Source organism: Pelecanus crispus, chromosome 11, assembly GCF_030463565.1.
Source record: "Pelecanus crispus isolate bPelCri1 chromosome 11, bPelCri1.pri, whole genome shotgun sequence".
Lineage (NCBI taxonomy): Eukaryota > Metazoa > Chordata > Aves > Pelecaniformes > Pelecanidae > Pelecanus > Pelecanus crispus.
The window spans coordinates 25,727,739-25,750,549 of record NC_134653.1 but is presented as its reverse complement, the minus strand read 5'-3'; the positions used below and the strand labels follow the sequence as shown (position 1 = coordinate 25,750,549).

Sequence of the window (22,811 nt, the reverse complement as noted above, 5' to 3'; positions counted from 1 at the left end):
ACTATCCTCCCAGCCCCCCTTTTCTGTACACCCCAAGGAAACAGCAAGGAAAATCTTTAAGGAAAATAACTTCCAAAGCTCTCGGAAATTAAAAGGTCCTATTAGACTAAGTTTTAGGAGCACATGGGATGCAGAGAGAAGAAAGCTTAAGCTAGACAAACTAGCAGAAAAATTGATCTGTTAAAGCAGTGGATGCTATCAGGGAAGCGAGCAGTTTCCTGCAAACCAACATAGCCAGACACCTTTCTGCTAAAGCAGATCTGTCTTGACTTCTCCGCAGCTTTCCCCTCTACCTGCCTGGCTCCTGGCAGCCCAGCTCGACAGCTCTAATGGTGCATTTCACTTTATTGACCTATTAGCTGCCACCTGCTCGGGACGCAGCCACGGCAGATTTGCCATTGTGTAAGCAGCAGCAGCAAACATAAAACCCTAAATAAATTTTCAGAGGCCACAGAGCAGTATAATTAATCACAGGGTCTTTCACAAGGCAGCAGCGGCGGCAGCAAGGCAGGCAGGGGAACACAGAAGGCAAGGCTACGGGATGGGGTGACATCAGGGCCCCCTTCTGCTGCCTGTCCCCACCCTGTCCTGCCAGAGGTCAAACTCTGTTTCACTGCTCACCCATTTCGTGACCCCGAGCAAGTGACTTTCTCCCCAGCACACTTCATTTGAGTACATCCTTGATCAGCAAATAAGTAGCACTCACTGCCAGTGTTTGCAGAGGTGTAAAGTTAAGACTGCTCCAAGCCCGCTCCCTGCCATGCTGAATATGCATCTTCCCTTTCCCACATTACCTCTGAATCTGGCCCAGAACTGCTAATACAGAGCGAGAGCAGAAAAGAAACTTCAAAGGCAGAAACAGAAGGAAAAGCTTTAAACACCCTGAACAGTTTCCCTCCAGCTCCTCACTTGGCAAATGCACAGCCCTCGGTTCTCCCTCCCTCCTGCTTCTCTCAGCCACCTCTTCTCTTGCGCTCCCCTGCGAGTGCACCCATTTGGGATGCTGGTTCCTGCTGCCCACCCAATGGCTGAATTGCTGCATGAAAGCATAAAAAGTCTGGTGACTGCTTGGGGAAAAAATAGGAGGCCCCAGATTCTACTGACTTTAGAACAGAGCACATCTCTGTGTCAGCATGCCTTGTTGCCTCACAGCAAGGCTCTCCCTCATCAGCCTGCCCCTAAGTTCATCAGCAGAAGCAAATGGGATAGCTTGGCCCCAAGAGAAACCTCATGCCATTCCACTTCAGAAAGTTATCAGGGACTGTTGGGGACACTTGGACTCACCAGGATGCCAGAAATGGCAAGTTGGGAGCCAGCAGGACTTTTCCAGAGGCAGATGACAGGTGCCTTGGGCTTAGCCCTCTGCTCCTCCTCTCTTGCATCCTCCCTAATCCAAGGAGAGTGGTCAGCATGAAGGTGTCCTCCTACTTCAGAGGGGCACTGCCCTGATCTATAGAGACAGAGACAAGAAGAAAGTTTTTTTTTCCTGCCCTTGAACAGGAGCCAAACGAGACTAAAGCACAAGTCCTAAAGGCTATGGCGGAGTTGAGTGCCAGCATTCACCCTGAGCCCCGAGATCAGCCCACCTGAGACATGCCTCTTCTCTCTCCCTTACTTCAGCCCCACTCCCTGCTCTCTCTGGATGGCTGCCATCCCTCCTGCTCTGTGCTGCTGCTGTCTCTCTGAGCAACAGCAAAGCACTGCTGAGCAGAAGCCCTCCTCAGAAAGGAAAAAAAAAAAAAAATATATATATATATATTCCAGCCTTTGAGCCACACTTTTAATATTTCATCTTTCTTTTTCTGCCAGAAGAAAGTAAATTCCTTATGCCAGCTGGGCTGCAATCTCACCACCACATCTCTCTGCCTCAGACAGCCCTGGCTGCCAGCCCCTCCAGGCAGATGGTGAATGCAAGGCTCATATCCCCTCCACACAACCCCTTCTGCTCCTGCATCCCTCAGCAGTGGTCAGGCAGTGGGGTGGCCAGAGTCAGCAGCAGTGTAGGGGCAAGGCACCGAGGGGCTGGGGAGGGCTGGGCAGGCTGCCTAGGAACAACAAAATTCAAGACAGATCCAAGATATTGCAGAGGAGCCCTGCACTAGGCTCCACAGGGCCACCTGGATGCCTTGATGGACCCGCTCTAGTGGAAGAACTTGTTTGGGAAAGGTGACAGGTCAGCAGCCACCAGGTCACCCTGAGTGACATCTGTCAATCACCGCTACCAAGCTCTGTCTCAAAGCCAGCCACCATCCCACCCACACACAAACTATCCATCAAGCATCTGTGTCAAGCCAGTTTTTATTTTAAATTTAATGTCTGTAAAGTATTTTGGCTTTAAATTATTCTGCAGACTCACTCAGTTCAGCAGTGCTTCCTCGTCTAGACAGAACAATCTTGTTGTCAGTGAAACAGATTCACCCTGACATCCCCGTGGTGCGCGGTGATGCGATTGCTATTTTGGAGAAAGGAAGAGAGCTAAAAAGCTCTTTCTCTTACAGTTTGGAAATGTGATTCCTATCCATTCAACTTCAAACACCTCAATAAATAACCCTGCCGTGTTTGATTTGCTCTCTCTCTCCCTGTTAGGAAGCGGCATGGATGGAGAAAGGGGGAACAGCTCAGCATCTGTGGGATCTGACATGTCCGAGCACTGCTTGCAGCATGCCTGCCCTCCTGCAAAGGAGGGATTCCCTCCTCTCCTGCTGTGGCTTTTAAACCCGCCTGCTTTGGCGCTCTCCTCCAGGCTGCAGACAGAGGACCGGAGTCTGGAGATCTCGTGGTACCCCTCCATGACACTGAGGTCCCTGCTCCCAAACACAGACCTGCCTGGTCGTCCACGGCTGCGGGACAAGCCTCGGATGACTGGCAGGGAGATGCAGGAGAGACAGCAGCAGCCTGAAAGAGACATTAAACCAAGTCAAAATACATTTTGCACCAGCTTTGTCCCCAGGTCTCTGCCAGCATGTGAGAGACTACAAACGTTTCCTTTATGATTAAACAAGCACCTCCCCTCCTTGTGAAAAAACCTGCACAAAGGCAAAGGTAAATCAGAGTGAGCGTTTAGCAGTACTTCATGTCTAGGTCAGCCCCACTGCAGCCTGCGGTACTTGGAGAGGGAAAACAGCCTGATCAAACCAAAACCAGTATTTTTCCCCTTTTGCTGCCAGTGACAGATCCTTGATGTCTGCAGTCAGAAGTGACAAATACCAGTTGGGGGTATTTTCATCTCCTCTTCTGATAACACAGCCACCTGCCTGTCCAAACCATGGCACGGCAGTAGGGAGACGATCTCTGCCTTGTGTGAGGCATCCCCTGCCCGGGCATCACCCTGGGAAAATGCACAGCCCCCAAAACTAATCCCACGAGAAGCTGGACACACACAGAGTCACACAGGAACAGAGGGGTCCCCCATCACAGCATGTTGAAGGTCAAGAGCTCAGGCCCAAGGATGCCTCTTGAGGTGCCTGTGGCAAGTGGGGATACACCAACAGGCACATCTACGGGCTAGCAAAGGGCCATATTACACAGCTGATTTTATTCACCAATTGCCTACAGACCTCCAGGGGCTGCCCGGTTTGAAACAGCATCAGCACACCTGCATTAACATTTAATGCCCATGCTAGAGCATCATGCAATAAATCAGCTGCAAATGTTCTACACAGAGAAACACACACTTGCCTCTAAATATTCAAGCAGAAAAATACCTCTATATATTCAAATAGCGAAAATGAAATTGGGAAGCAGGAAGCACTTGCTTTTTGCACAGGTACTGCCATCCAGCAGCATAATGGGAAGAGCTACACAAGAGAGAGAGCTGCCCCAGGCCACCTCTGCACGCCGATTTCCCACCCCTCCGCATGATTTATAACCTCATGGATTCATCCCTGTTCTGACCTCTGTGGAGATATTAACCCACTCACGGGAGTGATCAGAAATATACCCACCCTGGGAGCAAGCCGGCTCTGCCCTTCAGGAAAATCCTGCCTGCATGCCCACTTCTGCTGGCGCAAGCTGGGCATGCGAGAGCCAGCAAAGCTGCTCCTCTGAAGCAGCCACCAGCACGTCCACCACCAGCCAGGAACCGCGGTGCAGCAGATGGCTCGGGGATCCAGAGAGGCAAAGCAGAGCTGTGGAAGATTTCACCATCCAAGAGAGGGGCTGTGCAGAATCACACCAAAGGACTGACTGTACCAAGGAAAACAGCACTAGGAGAGTATAGAAAACTGCATATGGATAGTGGCCCTTCCCCGGGTGCACTGAGACCATATTGCACAAGATTCTCCACAAGCACATAACCTGATGCCCATAGCTGGCTGGAGACCATCCCACAGCAGCAAGTTCCACCTTGTGCCTCCTCCTTTACCAGATAGTATTATTTTACCAGCTCATTAATTCAGTGAGAAGGTTTTGCCCCAGGTCTGGGGGACCAGCAATTGCTCCTTTGATCAAACCTGTATCTTGAGCATCTGCTCTCCGTGGATGGAGAACTGAGCCAGCTTTCTGGGAAGGCACCTTCACTCCTCACCCCCTCCACCTGCACATGCGCCAGCCCTGTTGATGCCCAGCTGCACAATAAATGGAGTTACAGCACCAGTGGAGTGTTTACTGTCCTCCTGGGATGGAGAGTGTTAATGCATGGGCTGAACTGGAGGCAGGGGAGTGAAGTGCTGAAAAATGATGCACGCAACGCCTCATTATCACATCCCTAATAGCCCTGAAATTGCTATGAGGGCCTCTGTCATTTCTCCTCCCCCTGGGTCATAAGCAGCCATTCCCATCTGTCTCAGCAACAGGGCCTGGTTTGCTCACCAGAGCTGCTGGCCATCCAAGCAGATAGGGCACCTCAACGCTTGGAGCCAGTGTCTCCACACCGGGTGTTCCTAAGAGGAACCACAGAGGACCCTGACTCCAGGAGGGGCCACTGGCATCAGGCATCCAAATTTTACTCCTACACCCTGCTACTGCCCTCTGCGAGAAGAGGCAGACCGTGCCTCAGTTTCCCTGCCTGTATGAAAGAGTTGTAACATCTCCCACCCACCTCAGTGAAGATCTTTCACTTTTAATTTTTGTGGTGCACTCACAGAGCTTCACGTATACGTTTTGGGGAATTTTCAGCCAGTCCAGAGGTGCTGATGGCACTTCCAAGATCACCCAATATCTGGGCTACAGCTCTGCTCAGGTGCATTTTCAAGCACAAGTCAATGCATCATCCTGGATGTCCCTATGCTCTCTCCAGTTGGGACACTGACCACCTAGCTCTGGCCAGGTCCCCTCCAACACACACCGAACAGCTCAGTTCTCCATCAACAGAAGGCAGATGCTCTAGAAACAGATTTCATCAAAGGAGCAATTGCTGGTTCCCCAGATCTGGGGCAAAACCTTCTCACTGAGTTATTGAGCTGGCAAAATACTACTATTGGGTAAAGAAGGAGGCACAAGGCATTAACAGGTCCTGTGTCAGCATAGAGGCATTTGCTAGTGGCTGCACGTTTAAGCATGGCATCTCGGTTCCACTTTTTCATGACACCTGCACTGAAAGGACTTGATGACTCCCAAGAAATGCCAAGCCAAGAAGCTTTTAAGAACTACTGAACTGTCTTTTTAAGACGCAGGGGACATGTGCACCTAATCCAGTCTTAAAACTAATGATTTAATTTACCTTAGGAGAAGCAAGCTAGCATAAATTAGTAACTCCCAGTAGTATAACATAAGCATGTTTCATCTGGAGATTATGTTGATTAAATCATCAAGTGCCATAATCTTCCCTTCCTACCTCAGTAAGATGGGGAAAAAAACCCAAACCCTAAAAATATAGATATAACCTTCTAAGTCACAGGAAGGAACTGCACATTCATCTCCAAGCACTCTCCTCGCTCAATAAAGCATGGACACAAGACTCCCCACCCTGGAAGAAGCTGCTCTAGCTGGCATGGTACTAAGAGGTAAAATGATGCTACGTGTTCAGAATTGAAGAGATGCCAGGAGACGGAGGCTGAAGGAGCTTAGAGGCAGTATAGGAGTTACACTTACGGGGTTTCACTCTGCAAATGTAAATGAAGAAATTAGATCTGACTTCTCAAGGCTATATATCTGCCTTCAGGATAAGACAGCAAGGCCATTAGTCACGCAAGCTGGAAATTCAAGTGGCTTAGATCCACCATGCAGGGAGACAATGCCTTAGCAGAGGGGGATAACACAGAAGCCCATTTAAAACATCTTCCTCCCACCTCCCTAATCTCATTTCTGCTTGTTCCTACCTCTTCTGCTCCGCACTGAAATGAAGGACTAAACCACCCACCTTGAATCAACAAGACCTACCTTGACTTTTTCCAAGAGTTAGCACCTGCTGAGGGTGGTTTTTCAGACAAAGCCTGTTCCTGTGGGACTCAGCTGCAAACACTCTCCTGCAGCTTTCTGCCAGGTAATCAAGCATGGGCACTTCACATTTAATGGCTTTGTCTGCTGGCCGTTTGGATTGCCTGTGGAGTGCTCTAGAGCCCTTGGGCAGGGCACTTCAGAAGCACACCTTTTATTTAAAGCCAATTCAAAACCACAGTGGTGAGTTTGAAAGCTTCCCTGGAGAATGACAAAGGATCTTGTTGAGCTTGTGGCAGAAGAGAAGGGGTCCAAGGCCAAAAAAAAAAAAAAAAAAAAAAAAAAATCCTTACAACAACAGAAAGCTCCCTCTGAAAAAGCAAACTCTAAACACTGTTTATACTGACCCCGACACCAACAACAGATCTCCAGCAGGCAATCTGTATTTACAAGGCCAAACCTCAACCTGAGCAACATCGACTCACCCTCCTAGCCTGTTGTTACACAACCCTGCATTAGTGTTTATGAAATCAGTGGATTTGGCGAAGGAAGGGTGATTAACAGATGTAGTTTTATTTGCTATTGGAAAGTTGGGGCAAGCAGCAAGCTTCTGCCAGCAGTGCTGAGCGTGGGCTGCAGCAGCCACAGTCCTCTGCCTCAATTTCGTCATAAATGGAATAATTACTCCACTGTTGTAAAAGTTTGGAAGCCTTCAGAAGAGAAACAGCATTATCTAGAAAATTATTTTAATACCAAAATGAAGTTATCAAGAGAAACTCCATGCCCAGTGGCTTATGTAGAAAACATATTTCCATTCAAATGCCCTGTCCCTGCAAGATAAAAAAAGATATGCATGATCTAAGGGAACCACAGTTTCAGGTTCTGCAAGGAGGCATTTTCCCAGCAAGGGTTTTTTCTCAGAGAGGAGAGACAGTGTGCTGACTGGCAGCCTTACAAATCTGGAAGCTGCAACAAGTCTCCTGACTTTTTTTTTTTGTTGTTGTTATTCATTTCTGTGGTCCTGTAAACCTACATGATGATTCACAAAGCAGAGGATGGTTGTGTTTCTTTCCTTGAACACCTTTCAAATTAAAACTCAGACCCAAGCCCCTTTCTCACCTAGAAGCAAACCACCTAGTCTTATCATATAAAACTAACTTCCCTTAAAATGATTCACGTGGAGGAATGTGATTTTAGAACAATTCTTCACATCCTTCTGATGTCATTTTACAGTAGAAATAATCTATTCTGACCTTCTCCCTCTGCAAGTGTCTCTGCCTTCCCAGCTGTGAACAGCATCTCCCTTCTGGGTTTTGTACCTCTTCAGTTCAATTAACAGGGCCCCCAAAGGCTGAGGACTTCATTACTTCTAAATTAAACATCCTCAAACGCGCTAATGCCACTTGTCTTCTGCAGGACCCTTGTTCCAGACAAGCCTGACATTTTGACAGCACCTTCACATTCATTTTCCCCAAGTAAACGCACAATTACACAAAGTTTAATTTTTAGGATGGCTAGAAAGTCTCTCCCTCTAAGTAAACATTAGACAAACATCTACACACTGTGTGGAATTGCATGTCAAGCCACTCGATAAAACCAACTTATCTGCCAGGAACAAGCCTGACAAATCCTTGGTACACAAGCCTTTTCTCCCACGCAGAGTCCTCAAAGTCTAGAGGAAAGGAGGGGGTTCTACTCATTGATCATCCTCACCCTGCCAGCACCACATCTACTCGTGCTTCACTCTCCCTGCTGAGACAACTGCCTTTGGAAAGGAGGATTTTGAGAAGATACAGAGAGAAAAGCATTACAAAAAGACAGAGGTTGCTTTACTTCTACCCTCGCACCCAGGGCTTGAGATGCGCTGGGAGAACGAGTACTGTCTGCAAACACCACCTTTGCCATGTCTCCTCTCAAAATAGCAGACAGCCCTGCAGGCAGCGCAGACCCAGACAGGATGCTCGGCTCCTCAGTGACACCGGCCATCAGCATCATGTCATTCTGCTGCTGCTCACTCACAGCAGCTCATCCTTTCCTAAGGAGAAAATTCAGTTGAGGGACTTGCTCCTTACTTCAATGCTCCCGACAGACCAACCTACAAGCGGTTCTTGGGTTTGTGGTGGGTTTTTTTGTTTGTTTGGTTGGTTGTTTTTTTTATATTCCCCCTCTCCCAAAGCTGGGGCAGAAAGCCTTCACAGCAGATCAAAGCCCACAGACATCAGCCAGCTTTTCTTCCTTCCTTTTGCAAGCCTTTAGCTCTGTGATGCCCTGGCAAAGCCAATGGTGGTAGGCAGAAAGCCCGTGATCCCCAGCAAGATGGACTTAATTATCTCTAGCTAGCGAGTTCCACCTTGGAGGGAGAGATCCTCCTTTCCAGGGGGCTCAGGTCCTCTCTGAGCTGTCTCACACAAAACCCTTCTGCTAGAATCTTTACAGACACCATCGTTCCATACTCAACATCCTGCAACAGCAAATGATTAATTATCCCCACTGCGTTGCCATCTGTCAGCTGATCACTGACAGATCTGATTAACAGACCATCCCCATGTTCTCTACCTACTGCAAAGGAAAACATGCTCTCTCTTCCAATGGTTTATGCTAATACATTTTTACTTAGGATTTGCAACCAGCTTCTCACAGTCAACTACCAAATGTAGCTGATTAGCAGTAACTCATTATCCAGAAATCATCTGGTCACCTGCTCTGGACCGAGCCTTAGCCTGTCCAGCTGGAGGGAGAAGAGACATGAGGGTAACACTGAAGAAGAGATTATGTGCTCAGAGGTGTAGATAAAGTTCTGACATGGCTGCAACCCTAGAGCAGAACCTTAAGGAAGATTCAGTTGCCCTAAAGTTCAGAGCATAAGCTAAGTTAAGGAAGGAGAAGGGCATTTCTAGCTGAATAACTGACACAGCTCTCAGTCTTCAGCAGATCATTGCACTCCTATGCTTCAACCTCGCCAACTGAGTGATCAAGTATGTTCCCATTTACTTCTCTCTGTAGAAAACTTTGATGTTTGTGTTCAAAAACACTACAGGGGTAAAATCACTGCTAAGACAAAGCAGCAGCAGGCACTGGATGCCCTTCACAGCACTAACCATGCAGGAAAGCAGGATGCTCTTGCACTGACACTGGCTTCTCCCACCCGTTCTGCTCAGCAGCAGTCAAGATTGCCAAAGCAAAAGGAGACAGAGGAGTAAAATATTTCTCTAGAACGTATTTGGTTGCTTTTTAGTGGATTGACATAAGAGAGTTCGTTTATAGATACGTCAAGAGCATGTTGGTGTGAAATTGGAAACGAGAGTGGATGGCAGCACAGCAAGCAAAGTACATGGGGTGAGGAGATTAAACATGCAGGTTCAGCTGAGCAAGGTGCAGATTGAGAGACCTGTGGGAGAATTCAGGATCTCAGCACTATCAACTCCATCAATTGAGCAAAGGGAACCCTTTTCACTAATGCAAGCAGCTTCGTGGCTACTCGCCTCCACGCTGTCGCGGGGTGAGAAGAGCCTCTGCCTCCAAAACGCCCACCGTTGTGCGCGGGCACCACACGGCCAAGCTGTAGCCTTCTGCTTTCCCCTTGGGAAGTGAAAGCCCATGGCGCTGGTGCTCACAGCACGCTGCTCCTGCTTCCAGCACCACCACTGCTCTGTCAGCCGAACCACGTAACGAGACAGTAACCAGGGACAATAAGGTCATGCAGGAGACCGAGGTCTTCCCCAAAACAATTTAAGAGGCTCATTAAACCAGTTAATAGTGCAGGAGCAGCACTGACACCATGCCACAGTGTTTCCAGTTTCCTTTGTAACAACATCCCAAAAGACTTGAGCATTTAGCTCGAGCGCTAACTGGCACCTCAAGAGCCCAATCGAGTGAGCCTTGTCAGGAGCTAGAGGGCAGCTCATCCTGAAAAAACACAGAAGGTAACAACTCCATTCTTGGAAGAAAAGTGAGGCTTTCCCCGTGCTCTCATGATGACGGCTGGGTTGAGCACCCAGCGGGCACACAGGCAGGCACAACTCACCCTCACCATCCTTCACAGCACCCCATCACAGCAGGTGCATCGGTGTGCATTTGAGAGAGAAACCTGCTCACTGAAGAACTCAGGGGGAGTGGGGCGAGAGCTAAACAAGCACTTTCAGATAAACAATAACTGCATTTCTGCAATTTTCTTGGTAGCCTCTTAGAAGCACACACAGCTCACTGGAGTGAATACTGCAGCAAGACGTAGGTGACAGGTGGGGTCACAGAACCAGGAGACCTCCTTGGTCAAAGGCACCACATCCTGCAATCCCCAGTGATAAACCAAGTACACAGAACCTGCCTGGCCACACACCACATTCTTCATCTGAGACACCACACTGATTCAACACTGTATTTGGCAATAAAAAGATCCAGAAGCAGTGAAAATGCTCACTATAATAAATTAATTTGGAAAAAAAAAAGTAGCAATGCCTTGGAATTTAAGTAAATACGCAACAACACTGAAACAGGGTGTTGTAACAAGGCACAGTTGGTTGGCTGAAAGAGTGAGAAGATGACTGCCTCTTCTGGGCTTGTGCCTCTGCTCGGCTGACTGGCTGTATCCATTAATTAGATCCCCACTACACAGGTAGGAAATGCACCCACCAGAAGCACCTTACTGCTCTGTCATTCAGCCCAGGAATATGACAGATACAGCAAAGAGCCGAGGCATAATCGAGATGAAGTACCTGTCAGGCTCTCTGATGGAAAGGGAAAAAAAAACCCTGTTCACAGGCTTTGCAGATTAACACCTTTAGTTACATCAGATGGTAAACAGGAACCGGCATGCCTTGTGAAGGCTACAGCCAGCATTTAAGGTTGCTCACATCCATTACAAGGCAAGTCTACTGATATGTTCCCCAAAGTCTTTAGGACTCAGGCACCAGAGGGCAGCCACATGCAAAAGACACTGTGACAAGCCAGTCCAGAACACATGCTGCTGCATCTTTCATGGCTCTCAAAGTACTTCAGAGCAAATTAAACCCTTAAGACTTTTTTGAGGAAGTCGGCCTCAGAACAGGGAGGTGCCAAACCTTGCTAAATGCTCCAGAAACTCCTCACTACACTAATCCCAGCCATCCCTCCAAGACCACTTCAGCAGTCTTCTCACAAGCTGCACCTCCCTTGTCCAGCCACACCACAGCAGCAGTCCAGGGAAGAGAGCACCAACACTGCAGCTTCGCACCCCAAAATATCTGCTAAATACTCATCTTCACAGTGCCTGGAAAGGACAAGCAAGCACCTGTATCTCCTCGGATGAAATCCTCAGTGAGCAAAGCCCTGTTGCAGCAGAGCCACTCACTGGATTGCCACATCCTTGGGACAATGTTTTTCCATCTTCAGGCAGAGACCAGGGGACAGACACTTTATTTCTGTATTTCACCCAGACTTTCAAAGCTCTGCTCAAAATAGTCATTTCAATGACAGAGGAAACAAATCAATAGTTTTGAATTCTCTTAGGGGAGAACAAGACCAATAGACTGAGCCAGGGCTCGTAACTATCCTGCCAGCTTTGCCATATTATTTCCCTTTCCTGAACTGCAAAACTTCATACTTGGTACAAAATGAGACCTAATCAATACTCTAGTGCTGAAATACCATTACAGAGCATGCATTCCTGGGTCCCAAGTTATGTATGAAACTCTTCCACCATGTCTTATCATCTTCAGGACAGTCTTAAACCAAGGGGTTTAGCAATTCCCAATTTCAATGGATGAAATTTTTACTACCACAGAAATACTTTCCATCAGAATATTTGCCTCCTGTGCTTATACTAATTTTATGCAACTGTATTACATGATTTAGTAACATCAGTATTCAGAGTCTTCCCCATTACCCAATGCCTCATGATGTACAAGGTTTGGAACATTTTTTCTAATGTGATTAGGAAGCAAATATTCATGTGACTATTACTCACTGTTACTAAAATTTAGTTCATGGGCAAATGGGTATTTCTTCCCCATAATGAATAGTTCTTCAGTATTAACAGCAACTTGACATGATCAGCAGCTACCTTCAGCTATTTATTTCAAGAGAAACCAATTAACTATTTATCAGACATGCATTACTTCCCTAAAAAAACCCCAAACAAAAACTCCACCTACCTCTTCATTTCATGATGCAAGAAGACATGGAGCTACATCCATGCACCCTGAGCCAACCATTCTCCAAACCCATGTTAGTCAGTGCAATCAATCTGTTCATCACTTGGACACCTTTCAGTCACCAATTCCAAACAGGATTTAAACCATCAAGCAGAAACCTTGATTTAAAACAACGATTTTAACCTTGATTTGCATTTGTATTTATTTTCATTGAAGATCATTAGGTTTCATTAATTGGGATAGCCATTAAAATAGTGGAGATCTGCAGGCAATCATCCCTGTCAAAAGAATCCTAACTCAATAAAAATAAGGAACGTTAATAAAATGAAATGAAAAATTTATGTTTCGTCACTATTCTGATTCTTTTTCCCCTCAAGATTTGGGGCAGAACATGTGGCTGCAAATTAGAGTTAAATGAAAAATGACAAAGCTACCTTAGACATACAGGGCAAATGATATGTTTCAAATTTAAGATTCATTAAATAAATCGGTAGCTGTTTCCAGTGGATTAGATCTCTTGGTTCCAAAGCCCTAAAAATGACTGGCTTTGCTCAAAGCATTGCTATTTTAGAACCAAAGGCTTAAGTAATTCTTCTTGTGTTGCTGTTCAGCATCTCATTTACATGAAGGGAGTTTAGACACCAATCCTGCTTAGATATACACCACTGAAAATATTTTGCCTTTATGTCTTTTGTCACCTGAATGTTATTTAAATTTTGGTCCCAGGGTACAAGCTACTCTCCCCCTCCATCTATTTCTTAACATCTTATCGGAGGGGAAAAAAATCCCTAAGTCTTTTGTGGGGTTTTTTGGTTCTCAGTGAAGTAATATAAACCCAAACAGTTCTTTTGTGGGGTTTTTTGGTTCTCAGTGAAGTAATATAAACCCAAACAGTTCTTTTGTGGGGTTTTTTGGTTCTCAGTGAAGTAATATAAAACCAAACAGTTATTTACGTGTATTTATTAACTAAAATCAGTATTTTACAGAAAAGCATTCTTGCATAAAAAGGAGAAATCTAAATGCCATCATTTGCTCCACTGTAAAGAGATTGGTACTTAAAAGTATTACAAGATATTTTGGCATCCCAAAAGTTTAAGCCGATATTAAATGTCAAAGGTGTTTCTCAAATTTAGCAAAACATTAAAATAGTGGAATTCTTTAACTGTATGAAATGTGAAGTTTCAGTGAGAACAGGTTTTCAATAAATCATAGAAAAACAGAAATATTAATTCTTTTGTTTTCTAAATACTTCAAAAAATACTAAATTTTTAGTTTTAGAATTGGACAAACTAATACTGGTAACAGCAAACCTGAAGACACCCATTCAGATTTTCTTAATCATTTAGCGTTTGCTATTTACTTCTGTGGAACAAGAACCCAAAAGGTGTTTTAATTTTCCTTTTTCTGAAAGAGGAAGGACCTCAGTTATTCACAAGAGTCACAGCAACTTCTTGCTCTTTTAGGCTTTATTTTTGCAAGTTCCCCAGAAATGTACAAAAAATTGCAAACAATCAAGACTTCTGTTCTTAAATCACTTTGTCTCTTTACAAAATTCCAGACAAAGCACATGAGCTAAAAATCCCAATTTCTTTTAGCATTCATCCTAGGAAAAAGCCTCTCTTGAAACTTTTCAGTGAGTATGATGTCAAAAAGCCACTGGAAGTTGGTTCACTGATCTGGCTTCCTGTCCATTTGAACGCCTAATGGTGGGGGGAGGGGGGAACCTTTTTTATTTTGCACTTGATCAAACATCACAGTCCATGTCTCAAGGCAATGAAAAAGATGCTTAAGATGAGTCAACAGCCACCTACAATTTAACCCTCAATAAAAGTCTATTTTTGGCAGAAGGTTCACCTTCCTTTAAAATTCTGTAAGCAGGAGTTAAAACCATTTCTTAAACTTCCTTTAAATGCTGTCCATAATGAGGATTAAATCTTTTCATAACTGTAGCAAAGCCATTTATGTTCACTGAGGGTTTGAATTCTTCAAATGACTGATTTTAGACAGGCAAGCAGCAGATAGAAAAGCCAATTTCCTCTTAGAATTTAAGCAAGACCTTGTCCATCTCCTTGAGTAACTTGTCTCTATTTTTCCAACCAGTGGCAGGAAATCTTCATTTCTACAGCTGATGTCTATACTCTTGATCTCCACATGCCTCATCCTCACCACAACACACTTTGAGCATCCTTCTAGGATTAAAAAAATGTACTGCTTCCCTGAGTGCACAATAAGGCACTGCATTTTTATCATTTCCAGCCTTGTAAATGGCAGGTCATTAGAGAACAGCCTCCTTGAAAAAACAGGATACAATATTCATGTACTTTGTTAGAGGAGACAGATCTATTTTTTATGGTGATCAACTAAGGCAAGAAAGCCTTTCATTTCATTAAAATAAGACACTAAGGATGAAGTAGCCTTAAAACAAAATACCTTCAAGTGTAGCAGCTAAATTTGAGCAGAGGGCTACAAGCCCACACTCGGGACTGTCAAAAGCAGAAAGGGGCACTAGGGAAACTGGCAATGGGCAAGGAATTCTGACAGAAAGGAGTTGTACAAACCTCATACATCCTTCCTGGAGATCCAAGACCAGCATGAAAGAGTAGAGTAAGAGCGCGAGATCAACTTTTGACAGCTTCCATGCTGAAGCACTGCCTTCAATCAGGATCAGTTTATGTAACCCATCTCCCCAGTCAATACAACAGTACACTCAAATTACTTCCTTCCCACCCTGACTGCTCACTGTCCTCATTCTTGCTTAGCTTGTTTTCTCCTACTACAACTTGCAGTCCAAGGCTAAACTCCTTGATTGTCTGCAGCAACACAAGATGACTTCTTATGATGACAGTAACTTTCTCAGCACAGCTGTGTCCACAGGGGGGTTACAGAAGAGAAAGATGGTGCAACAGTCCCACAGGTATTTGCTTCCAGAAGACTATTCAAATTCCGATTAGGGTGTGAACTAGAAATGTGTGTCCCATTCCATCACACCCCCCTCACCCACCCAGGAATAGGGATGGTGAGCAGATGTTGTTGATTCAGATTAAGATGTTGTGTCGAAGCTATATAATTAAGCTTATGCAATGACACCTATACCATGCCTTGCTCTAAGAGAGCTGCTGCACTTCCACACTTCTACCAATACCTTTAAAGTTACCCCAAAACAGATAACATCACAGCAGCAGACAGATCACCTGCTGTTAGCAGGTTGGCAAGATACCTCCCCAAAACTGAACCAAAGTTCCCAGCTATTTCCACAAACATATATTGATAAATGACATAGGTAGGAAAATAAATCCTGCTATTTACTTAGCACTTTTTATTGTAAGAACTACGATGTTCGTTTTAAGGCTCAGTGACAAATCCCGTTTGGTACATCATCACCTTATTAAAAACCTGTCACACATGCAGAGAATGCCAAGTTATATTAAGTATGCTGTTAACTTGACAAAATACAGCCTGCTGCTTTCCACCTGACTAACGCTGCAGCAAAGATGGCACATTTTCAAGGGGTGGGAAACAGACACCCTCTCCTTTCCTCACCAAGGCTCCAGATCCAGTTGAAACTCTAAACACAGTAAAAATAGGTAAGGTGTCTCAGCCACAAAGGCAACACATCAGAAACCCAGCCATAACACTCTGCTCCAGGTCCACCTACATACATCAGTTATTGGGATGTGACTGCCACCCAACTGCAGTAAGTAAAAGAAATGGAAACAGTCATTTAAAATCCTCCATTTATCCAGATATGAAAGCAAGGCTAGACTGATGCTGAACAAGAAGGCAGTTCAAAAGCAAACCAAAGGATCCCTCAAAGTGACAGATATTGATAAAGGCAGAAATTACAACTTTTTGTCCAGGAATCAAAAGGAGCACAAAATTCTTTTGCACAGAAGGCAAAGATCTGACAGCATTGCCAGTGCACTGTGTAGTTCATGCCAATGCATTCACACATGGTATTGGTGGTTTCAGCCATCAACAAAAGACTGGGAATAATAAAGGAATGCCAGAGTCAGAGCTTTAATCATCTTGGGAGTATATTAATATCATCACTTGAGCATTTTCACTTGTGCCATTGGAGGGCAGGTGTAGAAACCCAGTGTTATCTCCAATAATTAAAATACCCTTCAAAGAGAAACCTTTGCCTGACATTTTAGAGAATGAAGGTTTCAGCTATACACTAAAAGCACGTCAATGCCGCTTTCTACTCAGTAGGCTTCTTTGGAAGACGCAACAAATCCAGGATCTTCTGTTTGGATTCCAGTATGACTGTTACTCTAAGCATCAGTACAGAAAGTGAAATTTACCTTTTGTCTCTCTACATGTATGAGTGCTTATACTCATACATGTAGTTCATATAGTCTTGCTATCTACGAAGTCCAGTTAATTAATCCTTTGGTTTATACTCGTCCACCTATTTCAGGAAACAACTTCAGCAAATAGATACACTCTTTGCTTGTTCATTGAAGGGTTTTTTAATGTGAAGAGAAACAGAAGCTTTTGATTAACCACATGTGACTGCTTAACTACATTAAAATCAACTGGATTTTCAGTAGTTTCTAAGCTGTTCACGCTTTCCTAAAAAAAAAAGCCTCATTGCTCAAGTCTTCAAACAGTTCATCCAATAAAGCTGATGTCGTATACCAGGTATTATGGACACATCTCTCAGCTGCAGCTGAAAGCTGGCAAGATTAATCTCCTTTTGCCCAACATCCCAAGCCTTGCAGGAAAACAAAACCAAAAAGAACGAATAACCTCAGGTCTTGACAAGCAAAGCTTCTTCCATTGGTCTGATTCAAAACATAAATGTTACGTTGTTTTCAACATAGAAGTCTCATTTATGCACCATGAAACAATGATGAAAAAAGTATGATGCAGTCTTCTTAAACAGTCACCCAAAATATAAAGAAAGCATACAGAAGCTTGATGGAAAATCCAGAAATAGTCCAGGGCAGTGCTTGGGTATCACTAAAGATTTAAGGACTACTGGGGATTATGTGGCCAGCCACAAACTGTCTCATAAGAGGTCATGACAGTGTTCTCTGCTGCTAAGATGAGTGAACAGACTGCCATTCCCCATTAGAGGTTTGTCTATGGATTTAAAAAAAAAAAAAAAAAAGGACCAAGGAAGAGCATACAGTCATGCAGCTGATCGCCGACGAATCACAAAAACACCTCGCTGCAGCTGTCCCAGATAGATTCTCATCTTTGTGCTGTCACTGGTTTTCCTCACCCAGATCTGCATGAAAGAAAAAGAGAAAGGGGCAGGGAGATATATTGGGGGGAAAAAGGGAAAACCCACAGTAAGCAATACATGGACTTAAAGTAAGTCCACGTGTTCTTATTGCCGGATCTGAACATCTCTGTTATTCAGTGTAGACAGATGATTTAGCTTAAGCCTTTCTCCCTCCCCACATTAAGCATTTGCAACCTGAGTAGAAAACGAAATAAGGTTTCTAACTTTACCACCCTAACTTCCTGCTCAAAACAGTCATCAAGAAAAATTACTCTTTCCAAGCATCATCAGGAAAGCAAGTTTCCTTCTGCTACAGTTCGCAACAGAACTCTAGCATTAAGCTTTACCTAATCAACAATAAGTCTCTCTAGATCCACAGATCATAAAATTATCTATCCTGGGATTTGCCCAGACAAGTAACTATTAGTCAAATGAAAAATTTATTCTGATTTTGTTCAGTGAAGCATTTCTCACAATGTATTAAATAAATTGTATCTGAAGATAAAAGGGCCTCTTCTTTAAAAGACCTGCATGGAAGAATTCACATAACTTGCTGATATACAGTATGTTTCAAAGGACAGATTGCTTCCATGGAGGCAGCCACTCAGAATTTTTAAAAAATAAAAATCACTTTCAAGAAGTTTAGACTCAAATACCTGTACTTTAAAAATCAAATCTGAGCAAAACTCCTGCATTTTATCATTCTAATGCATGTGAACATATTTAAATAAATGCATGGAAAATAAGAGTTATCCAGCTCTTAGTACTAGAGTATTTTAGGACACAAGTCCAATATCGCCTACTGCAAAGGACTATAAAGTTAGTGTTGGCATGCAATTTATGCAAAAACTTTTTTTTTTTTTTTAGATACCATATTAACTACAGGCCTGGTACAATGGATTGATTTAACTCTATTATTTTAATTATAAATTTACTTCACTAGCAGAAGCCCTCAATATAAAATAAGTATTTGCCTGCATTTGTACTGCAGTCATTTCTCTGGAGAAATTAGAATCCACCTTCATTGATAATCATCTCTCCACTGCAACATTTCCAAGAATTTGGTGTATTTTAGTAATCAAAAGAATTCTTAACTCTACAAACTCTGAGCAACTGTACAGAACAGCAAATATGCACAGTTTTACATTCTATCACAATATGATGGAATGGTGTATTTATTTTGCTAAACTTAACCGCTTTGTTAAGTTCCATTTGGAGGAAAATTAAAATTCAGTTTTAAGTGACCACAACAGTTAAATGACTTATTAACACTAAAATGTGCCACAGAGTTCAGACAAATAAAAGCATCAAGACATATTCTGAACTTAAAACTGATGTTTTAGACATACAATATATTTTGCAATCAGAAGATAACATCTCTTAATTCTAAAGAAGATTGTGAATAGAAACAACCAAATCCATCTCTGAATTTCTTTTATTCCTAGACTGCAGAAGAAAAACAAGCTTCCTCCTGTTTTTAACTACCAAACTGAGATTGCTGAATAAACTCATGGGAATAAAAACAAAACAGAAAAACCCCAACTTTCCTGCATGTACTGAAGAGTTTATTGTTGTCAAAAGGCAAATGACTGAATTGGTTCCATGCACCTGGCCAATGATTTCCACCTATGCAGTATTTGATTCACAGTTTCCAAGGAAATCACATCAGAAGTAATAGAAATATATTCCATTTAGATCTAAACACATCACCAAGTTTTCAAGAATTCGGGCCTGGAAAGATAGGTTTAGTTTGTTTTTTCAAGGGGGATCATCATAGCTCAGACTCTGTGTTCGAGAGGCCCACAGCCAATTACAAAATTCAAATTCAGTTTAAGAAAACTGATTTAGACCTTCGTATGAACAAAGATGCCTCTGATACACTGTTAACTACTTCCTTTCCACAACTACAAGAAGGCAACTGTATGCCATAATATCTCTGATGTTTCTTAGTTAAGTCTTTTCACTTTGAGCATTAATGGAAATGCTGGTGGGAAGACACTCCGTGCAAATATTTTTGGTCAAGTTCCTTTGAACAACTTGACTTCCTTTAGAAATGCTATCAACTTTTGCCTCGAGCCTACAATTTAGAAATGCTATCAACTTTTGCCTTGAGCCTACAATTAGAGACCTCAAATCCAGGTCTGCCTTCTAGCTTCTACATTCAAGCAGGACCCAGTAAGATCATAGTTTGGCAACCATGCTTTTGAATGTGTGATGAAATCCTAGACGTACACATTGTACTCCTAAGAGAACACCTTCTCATTTCAGTATTCTGTTAAGTATTTATCTCCCTTGGCTTTATACTGTTGCAATGAACCATCACAGGGCAAACAACTGCCATGCCTCCTCCCCAGCCTCTCAAAAAACCCCCACAAAACTAAAACAAAACCTATTGTCTCACTGTAAAGTGGAATTCATACCATTGTAATTAACGGATTGCATTTCCTTCAGGTTTCAGGTAAGATGCTCCCCAAAAGATTGAGTTTCAATGTTTTAAGTTAACAGTAGTAACTTTAATCAAATTAGCAGTACTATATTTTTAACGCAGCCGTTAGCACACTACTACTACTTCTTTATCTAAATAACCAACTGTTGAGCGTAACAACTGTTACTGCAAGGAGAACAGTTGTGATACAAAGCATATCCCATATGCAACTCATTTTGTTGAAAATAAAATATTTTCCCTTAGCTGCCAAAACAAATTAAAGTTACTTTATTGGCTGATTGAAGAGAAGTGCATTCAAGTCTGTCATTTCTTTCCTTGAAGTGTCTGGAATCTGCAAGCAAAGAATAAACTGCTCCCTTTGCCCAACTGATGCACTGCTCAAGCACTAAGTTTATTTTGCAGCAAGATTCACATCAATCTTAGGCACACACCTCTCTTCACCTGCTTCTCTAAGCCTTAATCATTAGCCACAAGGAAATTGCTTCAGACAAATGACTCACCTGCCCTATCTCCCAAGTAGGTGATGAATGCTGCCATCTTACTTCACAACACATGTACTCAGGCTAGCAGGAAGAATTTTCTCCCCTTATAGCAACTAAATTTGGTGACAAAAATTTTTCCTCATCCTCTTCTGGATTCCCAGTGGGTGGTTGGGGTTTTTTTGTTTGTTTGTTTTTTTACATTTTGCATTAATAATAACTGTATGTATGTTCTTGAAATAATGGAAACAGAACTTAGGAATGTAGTGCCAGTGAGATGTAACATGTCGGTTCTCCTCATTTTTCCTGCCTGCCAAACTACTACTTGCAAAATGTAGGATCATTCTTTAGGAACACAGTAAGTCTCTTCCCACCTCAGATCTATCTCAAGAAGAGATCTCTCAACTCAGTTTTATCTTGGATTCAGCTTCTTTAGACACCAAACAAGCACATATTTTCTGAAAGTAATACTGATCTTCTCTTAGTCCTTACTAGACAGCCATCTGCCTGCCTACACTGACCCATGGCTTTCCCCACCCCCACGAAAAACAAAGCAGCCCACTACCTCATTGGCGCCCACAGAACTGATCACACAGCTGATCTTAGTGTTCTCTTTGGATTCCAGGTAAATAGCCTGGCTCTTGTGGTACCTGCAAAAATTAAAAAAGAAACACATGAAACCATTTGCTGTCCAAAGACTGAGAAAAGAAACAGTAGCAAGATTGATAAAACTAGGATTCTACAGTCATTTGGATAGAGTAAATATGAAGTCTGTCTTTCTTTCCACACTACTCTCCCCATCTTCACCAATATAGCGGGTGGTCTGATTCTACACAGACACAACTTTGCATTTAAATGATGCTTCAGAATGCATGAAGCTTGCTCTCAATTCACATTCAATTCTGTACGCAGATTTCACATCTGAAAGAGGGGAAGAGCACCAAGCCACAAGATAGGAGAACACCGACTGACAATAAGCCCATGTTTCAAGAGTTAATCAAACTAGCCTTTCACATTTCAGACACAGGATAGATTTTAGAAGGCTACTCCATATTATGCCTGATAAAATGTGACAGAGAAAATCACAGATACCAAAAAGTTACTCACATTCCCAATACAAAATTATTAGTGCACCACCACCAACAAAAGTGAACTGTACTCAATCAGTGCAGTCTATGTATTGTTTAAACAGAGACCTCAAATTTCTAATACTGTCTTATTCTGTGAAAATACCCCAAATGATGGGTAACTACTCTGTAAGAAGCTGTATAGTATATACCTGCCATAAGGAGGCTATGTCTAAGCATATCCATTTTTCCCCCCCTTTTAGATCATATTTTAGTCACAGTATATATTTTTCTTATGAATTTTGAAGTTTTTACTTTGTTTTATACAAAATGCACTAACTCTGAATTGCTTGATTTCATGGTCTTGCCTTCTTTGCAGACCATGTTTCTGGTAAATGCTGCAAAGTGTGCTAGACAAGACTCCCCAGTTTCTGTTTATCCTGCCTAGGAGAGTTCTGTAGACAGAACTAATTATACTGAAACAGATTATTTGTAAGTAAATAATCTTAATCAAGAGAGCACCAACATGCTTTGTAGTTATAAAAGCATAACTATATTTCCACCTTTACCCTAATCATGTGCTTCATGTTTAACTGGCCAATCCAAGTTGCAGAATCACTGCACAGAGATTCCCTCAGCAACTACTCAGTATGCAACTCCCAGCAGTCTGATTGGCTGACAGCCATTTGTCAAAATGCATGGATTTGCATAATCTTTAGTTATTTCTACAATAACCATACTGTAAATATGGAAGTCTTCCAATAGTTTATTCCATAATCTCTTCCTACTGGCTCATGTACTCAGAACTTTCACACTGCTCGCCATTAACAAGAACGATAGTATCAGCTTTCCAAACATACTAATTACCAACAGGCTGGGTGAGGTAATAAAAAAAACCCTCAAATTCTGCAACCTTTAGACACTTGTGCCCAACCATTACTCTTTCTCCCTCATTTTAACAGAAAGGATGTCAGTGGATTCAGAGCAATGTAATAGCAGCAATGATCTGAGCCAAAAATCTGTTTACTGAGCTCAGATGACCATTAATTGATACAAAGAAAACAGTATAAGCTACTACAAACCAGACCTCACTAAGATAAGACATAAAAATCTCAGTCCAGCAGTGTCCTACCATGCCATGCT

The 22,811-nt window shown here is 43.0% G+C and overlaps 1 protein-coding gene across 2 annotated transcripts in view; it reads right to left on the bottom strand.

Moving 5' to 3' along the window:
- Nucleotides 1–2,855: 2,855 nt before the first annotated feature.
- SUDS3 (SIN3A corepressor complex component SDS3) overlaps nt 2,856–22,811 on the bottom strand; it is a 36,262-nt gene continuing 16,306 nt past the window's right edge. Inside the window, exons 11-13 of one of the 2 annotated variants that reach the window (XM_075718776.1) lie at nt 21,167–21,251; nt 17,579–17,679; nt 2,856–2,895 (exon numbers count right to left, since the gene is read on the bottom strand). In XM_075718776.1, coding sequence (XP_075574891.1) covers nt 17,581–17,679; nt 21,167–21,251 — 184 coding nt within the window. In that variant the 3' untranslated portion in view covers nt 2,856–2,895; nt 17,579–17,580. Of the gene's footprint in view, nt 2,896–17,547; nt 17,680–21,166; nt 21,252–22,811 lie in introns of those variants that run through there. The other variant, XM_075718775.1, reaches the window with a different exon arrangement.